At 35.9% G+C, this 15,786-nt stretch overlaps 1 protein-coding gene across 2 annotated transcripts in view; it reads left to right on the forward strand.

The window, feature by feature from the left end:
- LOC126235834 (CBY1-interacting BAR domain-containing protein 1) overlaps positions 1-15,786 on the forward strand; it is a 211,854-nt gene that overhangs the window by 114,450 nt on the left and 81,618 nt on the right. For both annotated transcript variants that reach the window (XM_049944691.1, XM_049944690.1), the window contains exon 5: positions 12,642-12,866. In XM_049944691.1, coding sequence (XP_049800648.1) covers positions 12,642-12,866 — 225 coding nt within the window. The remainder of the gene's footprint in view (positions 1-12,641; positions 12,867-15,786) is intronic.

A 15,786-nucleotide genomic window follows, 5' to 3' on the forward strand; every position in this document is an offset into this window, starting at 1 on the left:
GTAGTGGGAGATGAAGGAGCTTGCACAGGATAGATTAGCATGGAAGCTGCATCAAACCAGTCTCAGGAGTGAAGACCACAACAACAACTGTTTAACAAAAAAATATTATTTATTACAAAATTATTCTAAGGCTATTTAATATTAAATTAGATTTGTACAATTTTTCTTTTGATACAATAATGGCATTTCAATTGTTTTGAGCTGTAGTGCACATAAATTCATTAACACTGTAATTACAGTTTTCAAATAGAAAATTTTTGAGACTTTTTTGAAAATATTTTATTGTTTATTTCTCTCAAGAATGAAGGTAGTTTTTCAAGGGCTTTTGGTCCAGCATATGATGGCTTTTTTTGTATTTTATGGCCTTGTGTGTAGGCTCATGGAAGAGGTTCCATTTTCTTGTGTCATGGTTGTGTTGTGTGTTCTTATCTCTAGTATTTGCAGAATATTTGAATTTTGTCCAACAGAGGAGTTCGTATAGGTATATACTGGGTAATGTTAGTATTTTGAGAGCTTTAAATGCTAGTTTACATGAATCTTTCCATTTAAGGTTGGCTATCATTCTTAAGGCTCTTTTCTGTAATTTAAGTACTTTATTAATGTTTGTTTTTGTGGTACCTCCCCACAAAATTACATCATAACTTTATGTTGTATGAATTAATGTATAGTATATTGTTTTCATAATGCCTGTATCTTTTAGGTAGCTGAGTTTGTGCAGCACATATACGTTTGCACTGAGTTTCCCCCTTATACGTTCTACATTGTTATCCCAGTTTACATTTTGATCGATAATTATCCGAAGGAATTTTGTATATTTGGTGTTACCTGCTATGCACTCATCTATGCATATATTGATATCTTCACTGTGAAAGTTTCAAAGTCTGAAGTTTACACAAAGTGTGTTAGTAATATTGTTGTGCAGGTTTAATTCAGTAAATCTTTGGATGGCATTTTTTATTTCTATATTGGTTTTCATTTCTAACTTTTCTGTGTCTTTATCCTTGAACAGAAGAGTTGTGTCATCTGCATAGGTAACTATACTACCATACTTAATCATATTTGGGATGTGATTTGTATATGGAATGATGAGTATTGGGCCAAGAATGGAGCCTTGTGGTACAGAGAAGTGTAAAATTCTTGTTTTAGCTCTTATTTTTTCAGCAGTAGTTTTTGTAATTTCAGTATGTTGGTTGCTGTTTGTCAGGTCTGAGAGAATCCAGTCTCCTGCATTTCCTCTTATGTTATATACTCCTAATATTTCTACTAAAGTTTTGTGGTCTACACAGTCAAATGCCTTTGTTAGAGCCGTAAATACTTCTACACATTTATTTTTGGAGTCCAAGTTTGTTATGACATTTTCGATGAGATCTATTATTGCAGCTATGGTGCATTTATCTTTCTGGAAGCCAAACTGATTCTTGTTGATTATTTCATATTTCATCAGAAAAGCAATCAGTCTCTGTGCATAACCTCATTCAAATATTTTTTATATGACTGGTAAAGAACTATAGGCCTATAATTTTCTGGATTGTATTCATTCCCCTTTTTTGTATTGGTTTTATCAGTGCTGTCTTTAAGCACTTTGGAAAAGTTCCTTCTAGGAATGATGAATTGATTAGTTGTGTAAGAGGTTTCTTGAGTTCCTACATTCAGTGTTTAATTTCTATACTTGATATGCTGTCAATTCCACATGACTTTGTTTTAGGTTTTTTATTATCTTTAATGTTTGTTCTTCTGTCACTGGGAAAAGTACCATTGATTTTCCATGGGGATTAATAAATGTTTTTCATGGTTTTTTTTTTTCTCCTACTGTGGCAAAATAGTCATTGAAGAGATTTATGATTTTATTCTGTTCAGTTTTAGTTTTTTTGCTGATCATGAACTGTATTTTGTTGTGTTCCTGTGAGTTGGAGGGTTTGCAAAGTGTATTTGTAATAGACCAACAAGCCTTGCTTTTATTATCAGCACTATTTATGTACTTTTTCGCTTCTAGTCATTAGGCTGCTTGCAGTACTTTAGCATACTCTTTAAAGTTTTCATCAATGCTAGTTTTATATATTCTGTGCATCATTTTTATCTTGTTCCTAGAGACCAAAATGACTTTTGTTATCCATTTTTTGTTTTTATTTGTGGTTTTGGCTTTAGTTTTTATTACTGGGCATGTAATATTGAGATGGTAGGAAAGTGTGTCAATAAAATAAGTCACTTTATGATCCACTGATGGAGAGTCTTTTTTCAGTATTTCCCATCCTTCTTTTTCATGTTTTTTCCTAAGGGCTGTTAAGTTTTGTTCATTTATGCTTTTTTGCCATATTTTTTGTCTTTTCATTTGTGGTGATATGATTTAGACATATTTTTATTGCATCATGGTCTGAAAGGGTCATTTCTATAACTTCAGTTTTATACTGAAAGTCCCTTAAATTTGTGAAGATGTGATCTATTTGAGTACAGGAGTTTGCAGTTATCCATGTTGGAGTAGCTATTGCATCGTATAAGCCATATGTTTTCATTGTGCTTAGAAGCTCCCTGCTGTCATTGGTGTCTTGCAATGTGTTTATGTTTAGGTCACCTATTAGTACAAGTGCACAGTTCCTGCTTAGGAGGATATGTAAGAGCTCTCCTATGTTTTCAATGAACATTTCTCTGCACCCATTTGGCAGTCTTTTTGATGTTTAAGATTTACAGTGAGGAACTACTTAATACTATTTTTTGGGCTGTTACTGCGACTACATTTTCAATGTTGTATTTTTTACATAAGTCAAGGCTGTTTTATGGCTTCTGTTTATATTGTTATGGGTTAGTATAGCAGCTCCACCACTCTTACTATTCCTCCTGCATGAACTAGCTGTTACATTGTAATTTGCAACAGTAAGCTTTAGCATTTCATCCTCATTTAGACCATATTCTGTCAGAGCTAGAGTGTCAAGAGTTTCTTCATTTAGCATTATTTCTAACTGGGTTACCTTATTTTTTATGTATTCTATATCCTTTTGCATTATTTTCGTAATTGAATATCTTGATTCTATGTTTGTTTTTGTCCTATATTCTTTTTTGTTATCACTGTTTTTTGTGGATATCAGATTTCCTAATTTTCACCTCCACTATACAATGTTAGTTTCCCTTGTTTCTAATGATTTTACAAACATCTGCATACATTCTGGTGAGGGTTACTGAACCTAATCTATTTAAATGTGTGCCATCCTTTCCCAGTCAATTTTCACACAGGAATTTGTTTTGGTCTATGAAGATAGCACTGAGACAATCACACTCTTGTTTGATGGCACTGTTTATTTTGGATGTGTATTTGTCACTAACTGACCTCCTTTTTACGATTCTGCTAAGTATGAGCCTGGATCCTTCATAAAGACTTCTTGCTATACGAATCATGTTTCTTGTTTCATTCACTAATTCATATTTGCTGCTGCTTTTGAGCAAGAGTGTTGCAACATGTATAAAAACACCTTTGTAATTTCGTTTATGTTCAATGTCCTGTTCTGTAACTACTTGTTTTTCAATATTTTTGAAATGTTTTCCGAGTTGTTGCACTCTAATTCCAGGTCACACGTCAATTTTGCAGGTGGGGACAGCGATATTTTTCAATAGCGGATCTCCTATTACTAGAAACCCGCTATCTTGTACAGCTGTGGGCTTGTTTCTTCTTTTGGTGTATGTCACCGGCTCCCACTTATATTTATCTGCTGATGTTAGACCTGTTGACTTTTTCGTGTCTTCATTGGCAACTCTGGTATTTTTTTGTTTTTGAAGTTCGAGCCTGCATATGGAGCATGGGATATGTTATTGTTTTCGAGTTCATATATTCACATGTAATTTCGTGGTCTTTTATTTGTTTTTGTGGTTTTCACTGCCTTCCTTGTATTAGTGTGTCATTTGCTTTCCTTGCCTCGAATAGTTCAGTTTTTTCAGTGTCAATGTCGTTTTGTAGCCTCTTTATAGTTTAGTTTTCTGAGGCTTGTGATTCTATTTGATTGATTTCACTCACACAGAGCTGCTTTTCATGTATTAATCTATTATTTTCTTTCTGTATGTTTATATTTTCTGGTTTTAACACCTCAATATCCTCTTTTAGCTATTTTATAACTTTGTTTTTTGAGTCTACTGTATTTAAAAGTTTGGCCATTTCAGCACGTAAACAAACTTGTCGTGTCCATGAAATATTGTCACTGATGTTCTTCAGATTTACCTTTGCGCACTTTTTGCATAGCCAGTAGTTGCACTTTATACACAATATACCTTTCATCACTTGTGTTTTGCATTCTGTTACTTGATTCAGAGAACATTGACACTTAGTTATATAACTGGCAGTGAAAGGGGCAGAAATAACAAATCACCATATAGTAGTGTCATGGGGCAATTAATAGGCACATAAATAAGATTGAAAAATATTGCTAGCCTTTCAAAGACACCCTTCTTCAGAGCATCTGGTACAGAATAGGCACAGAAACATAGGTGCACATCTGCATTGTTCTGGATGACTACACTGTAGTCACAACTCGACTGCATTGCTAGTACAATATGATTGTACTGAATCAAAATTAAATGTTGCAGCCTGTTGATAAAGTGGAGTGTATATGAGGGGTAGCTGTAATGTCATTGATAAAGAGGATGTTGGCTGCAACATTTTGTTTGGTTCCCTTGCTTGGTAGTGTAGCTCAGTGCTATGGAATGAGTGTTTCAGTTGGTAAAACTTTTTGACTAACCCCTTGCACTGGCCCAGCACCTAGCATAATGGTAAGGTTTGGTTTGAAAGTTCCTGGCAGGTTAAAATTGTATTCTGGGCTGGGACATGAACCTGAGACCTAAGCCTGTCAAAAGTAAGTTCTCTACCAACTGAGCTACCTGAACATGACCCACAACTTGTCCTCATGGCTTTACTTCCAGTTCTCCTGCAAAATTTGCAGGACTCGTACTCTTGGAAGAAAGCACTGGTCCAGCATACAGTGTTAATCTTCCACGAAGTTTCATATTAGCACATACTCCACTGCAGAGTGGAAATTTATTCTGGAAACGTCTGGTTTGCATAGTCAGTAATTTGAACAGTAGCCATTACATTTTTGATGTGTTAAAGTGGTGGGTTGTTACATTGTCTTTCAACAAGATGATGCAACAGTGAATATTGCCATTGATTTCCTGACCTACTTTGATACAGAGAAGTTTGTTGCCCTGGCCAGCATGTTCTTCAGATCTTGCACACATTGAAATCATATAGTCATGGGTTACCGAGAAAGTAAGATGTCAACACCTGCTGCCCACTATGATTTGTCACAGAGTTGAAGCGGTTAGGAATGTCACTTATGTCTGTCATCCAAGGTCAGTTTGGCCCAGCACCCAGCCAGATTAGAGCCATTGTTACTGCCAGAGATGGCACCTCTGCATATTAAATTTTTCCCCCTGTATATCCCCAAATCATGTACAAATTTAATTATGTATTCTTCTTACTATACTATAAATGCACAATAAGTAAAATATTATTTGTTCTCTTTTATGTTGTTGCAGTTTGAAAGGCCAGTGTACGTGAATACATGATATCCTTCCTTGTTTGCACTCTTTGTCTTGAAAATGTACAGGGTGTGTACCTGTTGGAATAGACTGAGAAGTTGGTAACACTGTTCCAAAAGAGAATGTAAAATATTTCTTTAAAAAATAATGGTTTATTACTGGACGTATTACAATACTGTGTGCCCAAGTTGTCTACCCATGTGTCAGCTGGTCTGGACAGGGCCAGGATGTGATGGTGCTGAAGACTGACTTTGAAAGTATGGATTTAGGTCCTGTAGAAGTGACAAAAGGAGTACATCCTAACTGGTTGGGTCAAGGCCCAAGAAGGAACAAATGGTAGGGGCTGATGGACCTCAGTGGCTCCCAGTAACATAAATGTAATGCCTCCCAAAAGTTACATTTTGGCTGTGCATGTCTGGTGTTCAGGGGACACATTCTTTGTCACCAATTTGCTGAGGCAATGATCCTGTTTTTGACAGATAGACCACAATGAATTGTAAAACTTAGATGGCGGTACAAAAAATATTGAAACTACATTTACCATTTCTCTCACCTCTCCGGCAGGCTATAAATGCCATGGGGGAGGGGGGTGGGGGAACAGTTCTTTTGAAGCGAACCAGCCAGCAAGCCATTTTTGTACATTTTTATATGAATTGAAGTGTTGTTCAGCGAGAGGGTGTCTCAGTGATGGAAGGAGATGATAATCACGTGGGACCAAGTCTGGAGAATAAGCCGCATGCCCAAGTATTTCCCAACTGAATTCCTCAATCTCTTTCCTGATCTGTTTTGCTGCATGCAATGGTGTGTTATCACGTGTTGCCTTTTTCCATATTCTGGCCATTTTTCATGTAATGCTCAATTTAAATCAATCATTTGCTGTTGGTAGCGATCAGTGTTAATGGTTTCACCAGGTTTTAGCAGCTCATAATAAATGACACCCTTCTGACCCAACCAAACGCAGAGCATTGTCTTCTTTCCAAAGTGATTTGATCTAGCACTGGATGTCGATGATTTGCCTGAATTCACGCATGATTTACGATGCTTAGGATTCTCAAAATATATCCATTTTTCATCACCTTTTACTATTTGACAGAGAAACGACTTTCGTTTGTATATGGTGAGCAGCATTTCGCAGGTGGTCTTTTGATTTGCTTGCTGTCATTCATTCAGTTGGTGCAGATCCCATTTTCCCACTTTCTGCACCTTTCCCACAGCTGTCAACTAAATTTCCTAGAATTTCTGTTGAATCTGAGTATCATCTTCATTGAATAAGGCCTGCAATTCATTGCCTTCGAACGTTTTCAGTGGTTTTCTGTGCTCGTCATTTCTCAAGTTAAAATCACCACTTTTGAATTTTTTGAACCATTCAAAACACTGTGTTTTCCCAATAGCATGTTCACTGAGAGGTTTGACAAGCACTTGATGTGATTCTGCAGCAGTTTTCTTCAAATGACAACAGCAAACCAATGCTGTCCACAAATTATAGTTCATAGGCACAAAACTTAACATGTTCATGGGTTTGAAACTGATACCAATGTAAAGAACTTGGGTTACTGTTTGTTGACATTCATCGTCAGCTGTTACAGGAAGCAGATGGCACTGTAGACACGGTCTCATGGGCCCTACAATGATGGATAGCACCATCTACAGCGAAATTCCTGTTTCATACTTCTACGCCAGGTATACTGGCTAAGATATCTCTCCTTCCATAAAGCTGGTATATGGTGAGTGGAGGCTGAAGTGAGATGTGGAAGGGACTTAAAGAAAGGTGTTACATAATAGAGATATTTATCATGACTGTAAAAGTGGTTGATTTACAAAATTCCCCTTTCACCGCCCGTCACATTAACCAAGCGGCATGGCATTGAAGTTTGAGGTGACAGACTTAGGCACTTGTCCTCATGTCTCTCAGCAGGTGAGTACCATGAGCAGTATAAAGCAGCGTAACCTTGGCTCGCAAGTAATAAGCAGTCTCGATTGCTGTTTTGAGTCTGAGGGCAGGTGTAATGAAGGTCCAGTAGTCTGACCTGTGCAAGCCTCTTCAGCTCTTTGTAGCTGCTGCAGCCTGCATCCATTTGAATTTGCTTACAGTACAGCCAACTGGGGTAACTTTGTACCACTTTTTACTATTTTCTTGAAAATACTATACACAATAAATTACACATCACAACAGACACTGTAACATTTTACATCTGTAATTATTGAGTGCTTGTAAAAGTGAAAATTTATTCTGACTATGCCCTATCAGAGTAAAATTTCAATTTTAATACTAACTGTGCACTGTCAGAGTAAAATGTAAATTTTAAGTCTGATACAAAGTTGCACTGTCCTTCAGAACAACATTAAGCTCTCTTCACTGCCAACACAGTTAAAGGCCAATCACAAGCCTGAGAGCTCCTAGGAAGTTGTAAAGACATTTGAAATATTAACTAGAAATCTCAGAGGTAATAAAACAGTTACTTTTAGTACAAAATAATGCAAGTAGGTGGAGCAACAGCCTTTGTAACAAAAGTGGTAAGTGGTACAAAGATACCTACCCTGTCTGGTAAAAAGTTATCCTGATTGACAGTATTTAATCCTTGGTCTTCGTCTACAGTTGTTACCACCTCACTTCGTTCATTACCAAAATATTCATTCCTTGATGCTTGAGGATTTTGTGGTGAAGCAAGCTGGGATACCTTTAATTCCCCTCTTGTTTTGTCATCTGCCTCTTTAAAATTCATTTTTTCATTTTGACTTAATTAACATTTACATATGTGAGTATAATTTGTATTTTCATAAAAGAGAAAGATTGGCCCTTAGTTTTTAAAGAATATAACACCAGTGTGCTTAGTTTTATGTATGTAATTGATTTTCTAATTTATTTTGATTATTACTAGTTAGAATATTTCATTATAGGGTGAAATCAGTAATTGTTTTGTAACTTAAATTATACTGTTGACTTATAAACAAATATAAATCTGTACTAATTATAAACATTTGGAAGACAAAATACTAGAACCTTAAAGTATCTATCTGGCTCTATTCGAAAACATGTTAGCAAAACCAGCCCTGAATAATTCCAAAGTAATTAATAGTTTTGTCAAAAGTATTGTTTGCATAACTATATTTGTTAATTTCATGATTTAAACAAATAATTTGGCTTAACCCTTGCAGTAGAAGAATTGTTAAAAAGAACCAATTTTTCGATGTAGTCAGTTAATTTAATGAGTTAAGTTTTAATTGTAATTTCTGTAAATTAAACCTCAAACAGTGTGTAGTTTCAGCACCTGTTATTGTGATGATATATAAGGGCCTATTTTTGGTCACAAGTCAATTAGCCCATGGCTGAGTTTCAGATGAGGAACCTGTGTTGGTTAGAACAATAACAATGCTTCAACTTAACTGTGGAATAACTGTTAAACAATTAGGCCATGTGTAAAAGCAATGACAGTGGTAGTGTTGGTACATAAATGTTGCCCTTAATGAAACCTCAAAGGAAGAGGTCACAGGGTAAAAAATCTGATGACTGTGGAGCCCAGGTAAGAAATGCTGAATTGCTGGCTGTTTGATGATCAATCTAATGACTTGATAGAGTTTCATTCAGATATTCACGCCCTTGGCAACTTCAGTGAGGGGGTGCTCAATCTTATTGAATAATGAAGTTGTCCTCATTGAGCCTCAGAAACAACCAGTTTTGTATCATAGCAAGATATTGCTGACTTTTAACCGTGTTTCCATCAATGAAGAATGGGCTGTAAACAGATGCGTGGGATATCGCGCAAAACACATTCATTTTAGGTGAACCTTGTACATGTTCATTGTGTGCATGTGGGTTCTGTAGGCCCCAGATGTGACCACTGTGTTAGTTTACTTTCCATCAAAGAAGAATGGACCACAAACAGATGAGTGGGATATCACACAGAACACATTCAATTTGGGTGAATCTCATACAAGTCTAGTGTGTGCATGTAGGTTATGTAGGCCCCAAATTTGACCGTTGTGTTAGTTTACTTTCCCACTAAGGGGAAAGTCACTTCATCACAGAAAGTGTTATCATTGTCAACAGCATTCTGAATCTTTTCGAAAAATGCCATATGTTTGCATTTGTCATCATGACAGAGCCTGCAACAGCTGTAACTTCTATGGCATCATAACCAACTGATGTCTCAAAACAGACCAAGTTGTTATTATAGGCAGCTGTATTTCCTGACTGGTATGACAAGTTGATTTTGTAGGATTGTGTTGGAAAGCTGTTTGGATTCATGCAATATTTTCATTGGAAATACAAGGACAGCAAGGACTCTTTACTTACACAAACATCTTGTGTCTACCAACTGTCAATACCATCTGTGAATGTTCCATCCAGTCAGAGGATCAGTTTGGTACCTCAACCTGAAACATTTTTGCTCTGTAATTGCAGAATTATGCCTCATTAACTTGAGAACACAAAATGATTTCTGCTGTGAAGTAGCCATTTTTGCAACATGTGACGGTAACCAAGTGAACAGAAGACAACCAACATCTACCGGCAGTCAGGATAAACTAAATAATGTATTTATTCCTCCAATAACTAAGCTATGGCACAGCATTTGATAGTTTTAATAACATAATACTTTTTAATATGTGTATTCTTTTTGAAAAAGCTTCCTTACACAAGCTAGACATATGATGTTTCAAATGCTTTTTATAAATAAATAAGATGATTTCATGAAATTACAATTTATGGTATGTGGTAAACTAATGATCCTTACAACACTAATGTGTGTAAATATTGTACTGAACTTCAGTAAGTATTATTGAGTGTTGATTTCTCTGTTAAACTCTAGATGCATTGTTATATTTCCAACAAAAATATTCATTTGCTACCTGTTCCCCTGTATAACATACTCACAGAGTTCATTTCCCATGTCTAGCCCTTATATATATTCCTTCCAGCTTTCAACTTTCCCTTCTTTGCTTAGTACTAGCCTTCTGTCTGAGCTCTTGATGTTCATCTCTTTTCCCCAAATATCTTTTTTAATTTGCCTGTAGATGGCATTTATCTTTACCCTTCTCTCACATTCTTCTGCAGCCTTGCATCTAGCCAGTCCTGCTTTACTGTTTGACACCTTTTGTCACTTTCACTTTTTAGATGCCTACATTCCCTTATGCCTGCTTTATTTGCAACAGCTTCATATTACCTCTTTTCATCAATTAAATTCAATATCTTGTGTGCTATCCAAGGATTTCTACTGGACCTGCCCTCTCGCCCTTTCTTCTGCTGCATTCACTATTTCATCATATAGTCTGACACATAGAATGCTGGTTTTCTTTTTCCATTCTCGAGAGTAGTCTGCGGCCAGAGATTGGAATGGGGGAGAATTTTATCTCTGCAGTATTTTACTCTGTTGAATGTCATCATTATTAAGCCATGTAGTAGAGCTGCATACCCAGTACTAACATAGCAAGACCATCTTGGCTAAGGTTACAATGAATTATCAGTCTATCAACTAGACTGTTATCCCTGCAACTACTGAGAAGGCTGCTGCATGTCTTCAAGAACCACACATTTGTCTCGCCTCTACACAGGCAGCCTTTGTTGTAATTGCACTTACAGTTGGAGATCTATTGGGGTAGAACTGACCCTCCTCTGCTAACATAAGTCATGGTAGTGAAGTAGTGAGTACCATTGCTTTCAGTGGCACATAAAGCTGCATGTATTCAAGGGCCAAACAACACAGAAGCTGGAGAGCAACAGAATGGAGGTGTGTAATGTCTGACAATGCACAACTTTTCCTCTTTCCAAATGATGCAGTATGTCAAGTGCACCGACAGCCCAATGAGGTATTTAACCTGCAGTTTGTGGAGGGTATAGTCCAGGCCAGAGTTGGTTCTGTTATGTTTTGGAGTTGTTTTTCATACAATGATTTTGGCCCAGTCATTCAGTTTACCTTGAACATGAACTGGGATTTTTGCTTCAACATTTTTCATTAAATAAGTGCTCTCCTTTCTTCTACTTTGTGATGACGAGTATATTGTTCACAATCTTATCTCTCAGAATGACAACAGTCATGTTCATAAGGCTGCACTCATATGTTCCCAGTTTTACAAACATTCAGGCTCCCTATTATGCCTTAACAGGCTTTGTAAATCACCTTATATTAAGCCCATAGAAAGGGTCTGGCAGTATTTGCAACAGTGGGTGAAACAGGAATCAGCATTTCCACAATTTGGTAGCTCTGTAAGACCTAATATTCAATGAACAGCTTCATCTGCATATGGAATACTTGAAGAGACTAGTGGACATTCTTCCTCACCAAATTTTCGCTGTTATCAGGAGTTAAGGTGATTGTGTGCAGTATTAGCATGATGTCTTTTGTCTGTGAAAGTATGACCATGGATGAAAGGCTTCACTACAGTTCAATTGGACTGCATGAACATTTCTCACTCACTACCTGAATTGAGTATTGTTTTAAGTGGAGACACTAAAGTAAAGTTGCTACATAGGAAGGTAACATGCTTTCACTAATATACCATTTTAATGGGTTCCACTACTTCAGTGCACAGCATTGAATAGCAAAGTAGTGTTTCTGTTCAGGATACATGAGTGTACAGCCATCATAATGCTACCACTGTATCAAGACACTGTTCACTTGTATCAAGGTATAACCTGTCAACCACTTCCAAAATTACACACATTTCATAACATTAACATGTTACTGTAGTTCTAAAGCATTTTTGTAAGGAGTTTGTTTAATTCTGTCATGTCACATCTGTTAGGCAGGGCGAAAATGGAAAATGCCACAAATTATTCAGGCATGAGCTGTTGCTATTGTGAACAAAACTATATACCGTGATGTTGTGCCTATAGATGGCTGTAGCCCCCATTCTAGAGCTCATAATTAATCTAAATTTCTTTTTTGTCAGACTAGACTGTACAAAATTGCTGTCTAGTGACAAATTTATTAGAAGCAAACTATTATAAGTAAGACTTTCAAACATGGCAGGCCTCACGTGTTGACAACAGGGGTGGGGAAAGAGATTGTGATATAAATATTTTATGAATGCAATAATATCTAGTACAATGGGAAAAAGTTGAATGTTTGAGACACTTACACATCCCATGGAGGTAAATTATGATTTCCTTAACATTCATTTTACAGAGCATAGCCGAGTCAGAGTTGCTAAAAGCAACAGCTGACCTTTCTCGCACAGTCAGATCTCTTGAAGAACAGACTGACATGTTTGAGAAGAAAAAGCTACATGATATTAAGTCTATCATTTTAAATTACATTATAATTGAACTAAGCTTTCATGCAAAAGCTGTAGAATTATTTACAAAAGCGTATCAACAGGTTTCTGAAGTGGATGAGGAGGAAGACATGGAGGTAAGCACAGTTTTATCCATTTACATTATCATCAATAGAAATGAACAGGTGGAGTAAGTAATTCTTGCTCTTGTCTCTGACTTTAGTATCTACTACAATTTTATTGTGGTTGGTATGCAGTTATTCCGCTATATGATTCACTGATGATTACAAGGGATTTCAGATTAATTGATACTTGCTTACATTATAATGTGTACCTTCTTCTAGACTAGAGTTTCTTAATCTTTTGCAAAATTTGCGACAAAAATGACCATTAATTCCAATAGTATTTGTTTGCAACAAAAAGTGATTTCAAAACTAACACAAACGTTCTTGAAGCAAGATTTCAGATTTTCCCAGTGTAGACAGATTTCAAATATTTCTTAGGTATTTAGCCAAAATGGTGTCATCCAGAATGCACAATATTTTGGCAAACCAACTTCTTGACACCTTCAGGCATTCCTGATGACTGACTGACTTCTAAAATGACTATCAGTCATCAGGAATGCCTGAAGGTGTCAAGAAGCCGGTTTGTGAAAATATCACACCTTCTGCATGACACCAACCAGTTGAATACCTCAGAAGTATTCAAAATTCTTGAAGTAACTTAAATTTAAAATAACATAATCAAAATCTTATTCTGGCAGGTATGCTTAATATTAGGCTTTATAGATGAATGTTCATTTCTCATAACAGATTCAGAAGCAAGTCTCTTGCAACATTTATTTTTTTGTTGACATACAAATTAAGAACCATGTTTTGCACGTTCATACAGTTGCAAATGGTAAATGACTAACATGGCATTTTGTAACAACCAAGGATAGTGATCTTTTACACTACACCAGAATTATGTTAACAGCATTAATTTCAATTTTTCTTTCAAGGATGAATGAGATGTCAGTTAAATAATATATATTTCTGTTGTTGAAATGATTGAAGGTTAAGCCATCATATTGCATTAGTTGTTACTTAAAATGTGTAGTGCACTTAAAATGTGTAGTGCATGCCATGAATGTAAATATATGATGCAGGACATAAAAGCAAACATACGAGTACTACATGTATACAGAGCAGTACTGGAGAGAAGTTTATTCTTTAAAGTGTTTAAATTAGCTGTCTTGAGGTCAGATGGTAGTCTGTTATAAAAGATTGTTCCTACTGTACATTGACTACAGTCTGCAGCCTTTGTTTTTTACTTGAGATTCTGTGAAAGTTTTCCCTTCCCAGTATATTGTACCTATGTGGATTACTGTTTGTTACATTATATTCTGGATTTTGTTTCACAAACATTATTGTCTGTAAAATGTATATAGAGTAAATGATTAGTATTTTATATTTTCTGGAGATTTCTCTGTAAGTCTCTCTCCTTTTTACCTTAACTACCACTCTTACTGCCTTTTTTTGTGGTCTGAAGAGACTGTCAGTGAAGACAGCTTGTGTCCCACCCCTTATCTCAGTACCATACTGAAGATGTTGGTGTATCACTCCGAAGTATATTTGTCTCTAGATGTTATAGTCCAGGAAGGCTGAGACCATTTCAGTAGATATACATTTGTATTGATTTTCTTACAGATATGGTCTATATGTTCTTTCCATAAGAGGTGTTCATCAACAATTATATCAAAAATTTGTGTTTGTTTGTCTAGCTGAGGCTCAATGGAGGTGTAAATTGAATATTATTTATGTTCTGCTTATAGGTAAGCATAAATTGCATTGGCACTGTCTTCTCTTTATTTACAGGTAGCATATTTGAAGTAAGATAATTATATTATAATATTATTTATATATATGTTATAAAATATATTATATTTTATTATTATATTATAACACAAAATTATAATGATTTCACTAATGTTTGTAGTAGTTTGCATATCATGGCCCCAGCTGACAAAAGATATGTCATCAGCATAGTTTATAACCATGCAGTTTTGGGTTCAGTTAAATCATTAACGTACACAAGAAATGGAAAAAGGCCCAGTAAACTTTCTTAGGATACACCACAATGAAGTATCTTGTGGGCCCAATTTGATTGTTACCAACTGTTCATTCCTTTACTTATAAGTTCATTTGACACATTGCTTCCTGTCTTTCAAATAGGAGGTACGTAATTGTAAGGCAACCCCTCTCATCCTGCATGCTTATAATTTATGCAGTGGAATTCTATGGTTCACGGTATCATAAGCTTTACTCATATCCCGTTACCTTGTCTCCTTCCTCTAGTGTGTTTAATGTTTCATGTATAAAAATTGCTATTGCTGCTAAAGTAGATCTCCTTTTCTAAAACCATGTTGCAGATTTTTGAATAGATTATGTTTGACGAAATGTGCCTCAAACTGTTTTAATATTACTTTCTCTAGTAACTTTCCAAGCTCTGAAGTTAATGATATAGGCCTATCGTTTTTCATGTCAGTTTTTATTCCCTTTTTATACACAGTAGGATTTTAGAGATTTTCAAAAGATCAGGGAATTCTACATGGCAGAGGGTGATATTTGTTAGATGTGTCAGAGGATTCACTAACTCTCCTCTGCATTCCTTTAGCAGCTTAGGTAAAATCTGATTCCAGACACAAGATATTTTAGCTTTAAGTTTTTAAATGACTGCTAGGAGGTCCCTCTGAGTAATGCCGTGGATGAATAAAAGATTGGCTATTATTTGTAACATTTAAATTGGGTACCCAGTGACGTGCTTCACTTGTGCCAATTGTACTAAACATCTGTTTGAATTTCCCACACACTTCTTTTTGGGTTCTTTGTTATACATTCATTTTCTTTTAACATTATGCTGGTGTGTTCATGAGATTACTGTCTCCCACATTCTTTATACATTATTTTCCAGTCAGTTTTACTAAAACAAGTTAAGTTGCTTATTTGATAGGCATATTTATGAGCTTTAAGATTAGTTGAGGAAGCTCTGTAGTGTTTCTGATCAGTTTGTACTTTC

Source organism: Schistocerca nitens, chromosome 2, assembly GCF_023898315.1.
Source record: "Schistocerca nitens isolate TAMUIC-IGC-003100 chromosome 2, iqSchNite1.1, whole genome shotgun sequence".
NCBI classification, from domain to species: Eukaryota; Metazoa; Arthropoda; class Insecta; order Orthoptera; family Acrididae; genus Schistocerca; species Schistocerca nitens.